Consider the following 9,541-nt stretch of genomic DNA (forward strand, 5'->3'; position numbering starts at 1 on the left):
CAAATGCAAATATTGTGAGAAGATCGTCTCTGGAGGTGTTTACGGTTTGAAGCACCATTTGGCTGGAACACAAAAGGATGTTGTAGCCTGCTTATGCGTTCCAATTGAAGTTAAGGTTCAGATGTGGGATGTTGTTGCATCCTTGCAACAAAAACTTGTTAAGAAAACACAAACTGCAGAGTTTGAGGAACAAATTAATGTCATTGTTGAATCGGCGGATGAAACCGGAAAAAGAAAAAATATTTGCAGATGCTGATGGTGCAGCCAATCTTTTTAAGAGAAAGAACAATCAAACTACTATCAATAGCATTTTCAAGAAGAGTGTGAGGGAAGATGCATGCATGTATATTGCTTCTTTCTTTTACAACAATGTTATTCCTTTCAATGCGGTGAAGAGTGAAGAATTTCTGAAGATGTGTGCTTCTATTGCCCGACATGGTATAGGATTTAAGCCAACATCATACCATGAGCTAAGGGTGACATATTTGAACAAACAGGTTGAAGCAACAAAGCTGATTTTGGAAGAACATAAAGTTGTTTGGAAGAAATCAGGATGCACCATTATGACAGATGGGTGGACGAACCGAAGGAGGAGAACTATACTTAATTTTTTGGTAAATAGTCCTAAGGGAACTACTTTCCTTAAGTCTATTGATGCATCAGACATCACCAAGATAGTTGATAAAGTATTCAATATGATGGATGAGATCGTTGATGAGATTGGGGAAGAAAAAGTTGTTCAAGTCGTCACGGACAATGCATCAAACTATAAGGCAGCAGACGAATTGTTGATGCAGAAGCGGAAGCACTTGTATTGGACACCTTGTGCCGCTCACTGCATCGACTTGATGCTGGAGGATTTTGAGAAAAACATACCCCTCCACAAGGAGACAGTCTCTACTGGTAAAAGAATTACAACTTATATATATTCAAGAACTGGCCTTATGTCTTTATTGCATCATTTTACTAAAGGTGGAGACTTGATTAGACCTACTGCCACTCGCTTTGCCACTTCCTATTTGACCTTAGGATGCTTGAATAACAATAAGGGAGCATTGATAAGAATGTTCACATCTCAGCAGTGGAAATCTAGTGCTTTTTCAAAGTCGAATGATGGAGTTTTTGTTGAAAATCATATTACAGATAAGGGATTTTGGAAAAATATCATCATTTGTTTGAGGGGTGCATTTCCCTTAATCAGTGTGCTGCGCATGGTAGACTCTGATGAAAAGCCAGTCATGGGATCCATTTATGAAGCAATGGATCAAGCTAAAGAGAAGATACAAATTGGCTTCAACGGGGTTCAGAGGAGGTAATTATCTTTCATTTTTCACTTACTTGTTTGGTTTTGAAATTTATACACTTCAATGGAATAATTATTTCTATTTTTTGTCTCTCTTAGCTACACTCCCTTATGGGAAATCATTGACAAAAGATGGGATAAACAGCTGCACGGGCCATTGCATGTTGCTGGTTATTACCTTAACCCTGTGATGCACTATAGTCCTACTTTTAAGGCTGATTATGAAGTTAAGGAGGGAATGTATGAGTGCTTAAAAAGGATGGTGGGAAACAGGGATGAAAGAATTAAGATTGATGATCAATTGGAGGAATTCAAAAGTAAAGTTGGAATGTTTGGTAGTGAATTAGCTACATGTGCACTTAAGACCAAAACTCCGGCACAGTGGTGGGAATCGTATGGTGATACATGTCCGGAGTTGCAAAGGTTTGCTATTCGAATATTGAGCTTGGCATGTAGCTCATCCGGCTGTGAACGCAATTGGAACGCCTTTGAGAGAGTAAGATTTCAAAATTTATAAACTAATTTGTACTTTGTTTTTTAAATTATTGTGTTTTAATTAATTTTATAAATATTTAGGTCCACACCAAGAAAATGAATCGTTTAAAGCAAAAGACCATGAATGATGTGGTCTTTGTGATGGTAAATTCAAGACTAAACAAGAAGAAGCAAGCTAGGAAAGGAAAGAATTATGACATTGATGATCTTGCTTCTGATGATGAATGGGTTGTGGATAATGTTGAAGATAATTCAGATTCGGATTTGGATGCTCCAATTGAAGTTGGAGAAGAAAATGCTAATGGTGGTATTGGTGCTGCACTAGGAGATGATTTAGAGATTCCTAATGACATTGGTCATGCTGAAGATGAAATTGATGAGAATGAAGATCATATGGAGGATGATTTCCCTGATTTAGGATTGAATAATATCATGGATATCTAGAGTAGTAGTTTTACATTAGGATTAAGTTATTTGTTTCTGTTTGAATTATTTGCTTCTATTTGAACTTATTTGATTTGTTTTGTTTCAAGTTATGTGATTTGTTTCTGTTTGAATTTCATGTTGAATTGTTTGAGTTTTGAATTTTAATCTTTATGTTTGAGGTTACGATCCTACAGTTTTGTATTACGATCCTTTTCCGATCTATGGTCATCTATTTTGGTAGGATCTTACGATCCGTGTTACGATTATCCGAGTTACGAACTATTACCCTTCTCCCGATCCTAATCCGATTTACGGGTTTCACAATATTGATTTCAACCAACTTGTATAAAAAGGAACAATCAAATAGAATTGAAAAATAGTCTTATATTTAGGATGACATGAACTTTCTGTTGTTAGTTTTAAGACGTTTATATACAAAGATCAAACAAACACAAAAAACACTAATACAAGTCCCTTCAATATAAAAAACTATAGGAAAGAAATATAATTTCATTCTTTCAGAAAATACTGTATTGAACAAAACTACAGTTTATTTTATGAATGAGCCTTTCACGTGTTCAATGGAAGGGATGATTTCATGTTTGCACTTTTCTTCTTTTTCCATAATAACTTTTTCCACAAACTTCCTTTTCCTGGTTTCTTAGTAGGTACAACAGCCAAATCATTAGCAGCAGCATTGTCGTTGCCATCTCTAAATTCGTTCAAAGCTAAAATCTTCTCCAGAGGCTTTACAAAATCTGGGACGGTGGCGAGATTGGAGTCGCGGTCACTTACTTTAGAAACCTTTGCTTTAGAATCGTCTTCAGACAGCATCTGATCAAGCAGAGATCGATTCTTTGTTTTCATAACTTTTGGGGGAGCATGGCTTGGATTCATTTTTTTTGTCATCGTGGTGGTGGATGGAGTAATCGTATGTTGCACCGCAATGACATTGTCAAAAAGAGATGCATCCTTCGGTGCAGCCAATGACCTCAGTTGCTTCCCAAGGTTAAGGATGGTTTCTTGACACTCAGCCAACTTTTCTGAAGCAGCTGTTATTTCAAAGTCCTGTAGGATTGATAAACACTCTTCAATACAACAGAGATATGAATAGTCAACTCATAATTCAATTAAACAACATTTCAAATTATCTATTTCTAGTCAAACATACACTTGGGTGTGATATATATATATATATATATATATATATATATATATATATATATATATATATATATATATATATATATATATATATATATATATATATATATATATATATATATATATATATATATATATTGATCCCCTAACATGTCTATTTGAATAGAAGCATGATCCTGAATAGAAAGTTATGGCAGAAGTTGATCCATGTAGCCGATCTCACTTAGTGGGATAACGCTTGTTGTTCAACTTTCAAACCTTATCAAAAGTGTTCTACTAGGGTCACTTTCGGATAAGTTTATATTCGCCTCTTATACAGATTAGTTTGAAGCGCAAAATATCAAGCAATATTGAAGCATTGAGTCTGCATGTGCTTATTTCCAATAATATGTAACTATATATGCATTACTTTTTATGTTTCAGAGATTTATTCAAATGATATATTGTTAAATGCTTACCCTGCTCCAATTTGGGATCTCTAGTTTGTAACTTACAAAACATGTTCCGACAAGAACAGAAGTCTTATGCTACTAAATACGGTCGGCTACATGGATCAAACGGCACCATAATGTCTATCATATATCATATCTTCATCCAACTCATTAATCACTAGATCATAATAGTTTTTGTTATAGTTTTATTAGATTTCCCTTGATCTCTAGTGATTTGAATACCCTCCTTCCAATCTACTCTCCTTACTAAATAATCTTGAAAATTCAAGATGTAACTTTGTATTTAACGGAATCATGCCTCATCTTGATTAAATATTCCATAGTAAAACATAGGAACTAGTAATCTTACTATGAGTCATCGAGAAGAAGGAATATATTAAGATAAATTTACCGTTCGCAATGGCTTGTCTTTCTGGTTAATATCATGGTTTGTTGTTGTTGTATCATGGTTTGAGCACTCCTTGGATGTGCTGAGAACATTAATTGGATATGCAACAAATCCTCAATTAGATATGAAAGGTTAAAAAATTATAAAAAACATGTCACATTGAAATAAATATTTAAGATCGTTCGTACCTTTCAAGATGAAGCTGCAATTCAAGACATCTAGTCTCTAATTCTTCACAACATTGGTTTTTGTTTTCCAGTTCCACTTCTAATTCCAAAACCTTGAGACCGCTCTCTTTTAATTCAGCCCCTTTATGTTGTGCATCAAGATTTGATTTCATCACTTCGTGATTTATTACTTGATCCTCAAGTTTTCCATTGGATTCTTTTATGGATTGTAACTCTAATCTCAAGCTGTCGTTAGTTTTATCTGACTCCCGAAGTCGATCCGTTAAGGACTCAACCTTATCGTTAGCTGATTGAAGCCTCCCTTTCAATGTTTCCTTTTGAGATTCAGCATTGATCAATTTTCCTTTAATACTATTAATTTCTTCTTCCTCGTCGCAATGCATCTCCCGACTCTTAAGATCATGACCATTTGAAGTAGTTACTTGAGGAAAACACGGAAACTGTTCTGCATGATGATACAACTTATCTTCCTCTGCAAAATGACCTATCATCCCAAATTCCACTTCACTTTCGCTTCTTGTCTCATCCCATTCAAATTGTTTCTTGATGGCATCTCTCATACTAGAAACATCTTGAAGTGAAAAGCAGTGATTCATTATCCAGTCCAAAGCTATTGTTAGCTCCTTCGCAAATTTTTCATGATCAACCTTGCCATTCAGTAAATCATAACACACATGTAGAAATTGCTGTAAAACGTTGCTGAGTTCAGATGTTTTCCACTGGAAAACACGGACCATGTAGCCTGATGGCATTCCTGAATTTTTGAACGAGGGGACATTCTCGTCACTTGTGCCTAAGGAATCTGAATTATCACAATCCACAGCAGGCAAGCTGATTCTTTCAATAAGCTCAATTATCTTTCCTATTGATTTACCCAAATCTTCCTCGGCGTGTTGTTTTGTGCTTTTCATTGATGACGGGTCAGTAAAATTTACATCACCGGATGCAACTACCACCAGAGAATTATTTGAAGGGTCAGAGCCATCCATATGACCAGAGACTTCGTTCGAATCAAAGATACGCGGATCTAGATTATTCAAGGCTACTCTAATATTCTCGAGAATGTTATCAGGACTTTTTTGAGTGACATGATTTTGTTCCAGGACCATTTTTACTACATCCTGAAGCCAACTGGGAATATTATCCTTAAATTCATTAAAGGGGCATGTTTTTTGAATTGATGTTGAGAAATCTGGAATGTGATCAGACACTGGAGTGATCTCCTTGCCTACTACTTCGGAGGTAGTCTCAATTTTCCCAGTTTCTGAAAATCCGTTGATCTCATTAACTTCTTTCAAAGAAGCACCAGAGATTTCAGAGGGGTTTTCAACAGAGATCACGGCTAACTTTTCCATTTCAGCAAAGTCATCCATGAGATTCATTTCTGAAGTTCCAACGCTTCTGCAGGACATTGTTTCTTTTTGTATTCCGTTTCTGAAGTGCTCCAATTCTGAAATCAATGCAGAAGCTGAGGACTCCGCGCAGCTTACCTTGTCATCACTGCCAATATCAGACATTGATGCCAAAGAGATTTCACGTGACATAAGGTTACTTCTAAGCAGCTCTGCAACTACTTGACCTTTCGGTGATTCTTCATTATGTGACTCGAGCTGCAAAAGTTTGGAAGCTGTGCGAGAAAGCATTACTCTTGAGAATTGGAGCTCATTCATTTTCCTATTTAGTGAATCTTTTAAAGCTTTGTTTTCGTCTTCCACAGCATATAGCTGCTCCGTCAGAGTATTGATTCTTCTATTAGGAGTCCCAGGAGAACTGTCAAGTGACGACTCAACCGTTGAACTAGTCGAGTTCAACTTGCTTCTTCTTATTTCAACTGAATCTCGTCCTAACATTTCAACTTCATTTCTCATTTTTGCAAGGGAAGCAGGACCTGGTAATCGTTTCCGAACCAGAACGCGTAGTCTCTGACATTCTGATTCTAACTTGGCAATTTTTGTAACATTTTCTAAGTGATGTTTGTGAGAAACATCAGCTGTCCGTCGACTAAATTCTCTCTCTTCGTTTCGGATCTCCAACTCCTTTTCGAGAACACGAACCTCATACTTCAGAGAAGCATTATCTTTCTCAGTGGTCTCTAATCTAACCATCAGTGCACTATGATCTGCCTCGGCTTGAGACAATCGTCTTTTCAGATCCTCAATCAACTTTTCTCTTGCGAAAATGGATTTATTAAGATGAGAATTTTCAGTCTCAGCTTTCGCCAGCCTTTTATTTGTCTCGGATAACTGCTCCTCCCAAACCATGCACTCTTTTTCAAACTCTTTAGAAACCTTCATCACGGCATCGTGAATCCTTTGCCCTTGTTCTTCTCGAACATATCGTAACTGCTGCATACATTCTTTGAGAGCTCCATCCAAATGAGCTACTCTTTCTTCATAAACAAATCGCTGCTGCAAAGCTTCACCCATATCTTGCTTCATAGACAACACTTCGACTTTTGCTTTTTCCAAACCTTCAAAGCAAGATTTTAACAAAGACTGATCAAAGTACTCCAAAAAATTTCACTCATAAGTGATTCTACGAACACAAGGGACATGCCCGAATTTACCTGCTACCGCTTCTTGTGCAATTTTTGTTTGTTTCTTCACGAGCTCATCTTTAGCATTCCGGTCAGAAATTACCGAAGCAAGCTGATTATTTAATTCTTTCAAGTCTTTCTCCAATTCTTCTTTACCAGCTAGAAGTGCTTGTATCTAAAACACGAAGAAAAAAAAATTACGGATACCAATTATTTACATCTGATACCAACAGAGGAATTGTTAGCACCTATTAGGGTTTGAATCTGAAACCTTGAGAGGAACACACTATCAAGACTCAAGCCTTTGGCATCAGGCCAACACAAGGACAAAGAAAAAATAAGTAAAAGAAAAAGGAAAGAATTTTGTGGGTTCTATATTTCTATAAAATCACACTTACTAAAATTATGTGAGACATTAATTGATGAAGTAACTCTAAAATAGGTAAGACAAATAAATGAAGAAACAGAAAACTAAAAGCATCCAATGCATTCATACTATTATCATATAAACTTACAAGATTCCAAAACAATTGAAAAATAAGAAAACTATTTAAAAATGAGATTCAGAATATAAACAAAATTATTAATGCTGAAAATCAACTACCTAACTTACCTCTCCATTTTCTTTTGAATTGAGATTGTTGTTTTCAGTAGTAGTAATTGTCTTTTCTGATGACTTTTTCCTCCAAGGCCAGGGTTTTTGATCCATAATACAATACCAAGATGAATGTAACTATAATAATCATAAGAAAAATATTAATCTAAAAAAACAAATCATCAACAAAATTTCTATAATATTTCAGAAAAATAAATTAATAGAAATTTCTCATTTCATATAAACATCTAAAGTTTCCCAAAATAATAGCGTTATAATACTGACAAAATATAAAAATTAAAAACAAGAAAACAAAATTGTACTAAACAGTAAACACCAAGCTATTCAATGTATTTTGAGATGGAAAAGGAAATCAAAAATAGATAAATAAATTATAAAGAAAAACAGAAAGAGAGTGCTTGCGGTTCTTACCTATTTGAGGTTGAGTTTGTGCATGATGAAGTAAGAAATGTAGGAATAAGAATGATTTAGGTTAAGTGTTGTTAATAGATGAAAATGAAAATGATGATTGATTTGATCTGTTACCAACGAAAAATGAGAGTGTGAGGAGAACTAAGCAACAAGAAGAAGGAGTGTGTTTGGTGAGAGAGAGGGAAAAGGGAAAGAAGTAAAAAGGTGGGAAAGTGAGGAGTGTGAGTGAAGAGAAAATGACGGACGGAGAGTGTGTTGGTGAGAAGGAAGTGTGAAAAGAGGGGCGAAAAGAGAAAAGAGGTGGAGATGGTAAAGTGTCGGCTCGGAGAGTACTTTTTATTGGATCTGTATAATGAAAACACGGGAAAAGAGGAAGAGGGGAAATATAAAAATATTCTGGTTAATGTCTTGTAAGGAGAGAGCATCAGCATTCAGTAACACCTCAAAGTTGCAGATTACCAGTGATGATATTAATATAGTATAGTACAGTCACCCCCTCTCTCTCTCTTCTATATAGAAGACCATTATCTCCGACCTAAATATAATACTTTATGTTAAAAATAAATATAAACTATATCTGCCAGAATTTAAAAAAATTAGGTGAGTTGAAATATTTTTATTTTAGCACAAGAGATGATCACAAGAGAAGAGAAGATAATTTGAACCTACTCCCTCCGGCCTGAATTATAAGCAAATATTCTCTTTTTAGGTTCATTGAGTAATGAATGTATCTGGTCTACATAAAAGACCAGATACATTCATTATTCAATGAACCTAAAAAGAGAATATTTGCTTATAATTATGGCCAGAGGGAGTATGACTTTTGAAATATGAGTTAATTTGTTAACAATTTAAGTAGAGCTATCATTCACAATACTAGTACATTTAAGTTTAAAGTATCTTATTTTTTAGTTTTCAATAAGTATTTTGTTGTTTTTCTAAATATACTATATAGATTATTATTTTTTTATCAAAAGAGTATCAAAATATCCAAATTTCAAATAAAATAAAAAATTCGCAGCTGAGAAAAGGCATCATGTCCTTATAATTGAACCCACCCACCTCACACATTGGCGCATGCACCACCAGTGTCTCGGTTGTATTGGTGCTTATGTTCAAATGTTATACGCATGCGCCAATTGATTTGGCGTCAATGTGTATTTTTTTATAATTAAGTGTATTGTTAAATAATAATAAAAAATTAAATACTAATACTATTGAATCTAAATAGAATTACATGTAGCAAAATTTTGTACACATATTTTAACAATTTGTTTGATCATAACGATTATCGATTCCACACCCTAACGTTGTCTTTCTCCGTTGAAGCCTTCCACGATTCTTTTGAGGTGTTTGGTGTCTCCCTGGATTCATTTGGGGTGTTTGGTGTGAGGTCCCTGGGATATTAGTTTTATTCATGAAAGCTATCATATCTTCTCAGCTGTCGTAATCGAGTCTAGTGTCCATGTTGTTGTAGTTTGATTGTGTTAGTTGGGTTATGGGTGGGCGAGCTAGACGGTTAAATTGGGACATTAGACATATTGCATAAAACTTCATGCGGG

General features: G+C 35.1%; 2 protein-coding genes across 2 annotated transcripts; one reads left to right on the forward strand and one right to left on the reverse strand.

The window, feature by feature from the left end:
* The first annotated feature begins 197 nt into the window (after window positions 1–197).
* LOC131621916 (uncharacterized) lies at window positions 198–2,242 on the forward strand. Its single transcript, XM_058892975.1, has 3 exons — window positions 198–1,312; window positions 1,403–1,799; window positions 1,880–2,242. The coding sequence occupies exons 1-3, from the start codon at window positions 198–200 to the stop codon at window positions 2,240–2,242; spliced, it is 1,875 nt and encodes a 624-aa protein (XP_058748958.1).
* Window positions 2,243–2,588: 346 nt separating this feature from the next.
* LOC131621917 (filament-like plant protein 7) lies at window positions 2,589–8,487 on the reverse strand. Its single transcript, XM_058892976.1, has 6 exons — window positions 7,980–8,487; window positions 7,566–7,685; window positions 6,983–7,127; window positions 4,417–6,886; window positions 4,232–4,310; window positions 2,589–3,292 (listed from the first exon to the last, which is right to left on the reverse strand). Exons 2-6 carry the CDS (start codon window positions 7,659–7,661, stop codon window positions 2,795–2,797), a joined length of 3,288 nt encoding a protein of 1,095 aa, XP_058748959.1. The 5' UTR covers window positions 7,662–7,685; window positions 7,980–8,487; the 3' UTR covers window positions 2,589–2,794.
* Window positions 8,488–9,541: the final 1,054 nt, after the last annotated feature.

Source organism: Vicia villosa, unplaced genomic scaffold, assembly GCF_029867415.1.
Source record: "Vicia villosa cultivar HV-30 ecotype Madison, WI unplaced genomic scaffold, Vvil1.0 ctg.000014F_1_1_3, whole genome shotgun sequence".
Taxonomy (NCBI): Eukaryota; Viridiplantae; Streptophyta; class Magnoliopsida; order Fabales; family Fabaceae; genus Vicia; species Vicia villosa.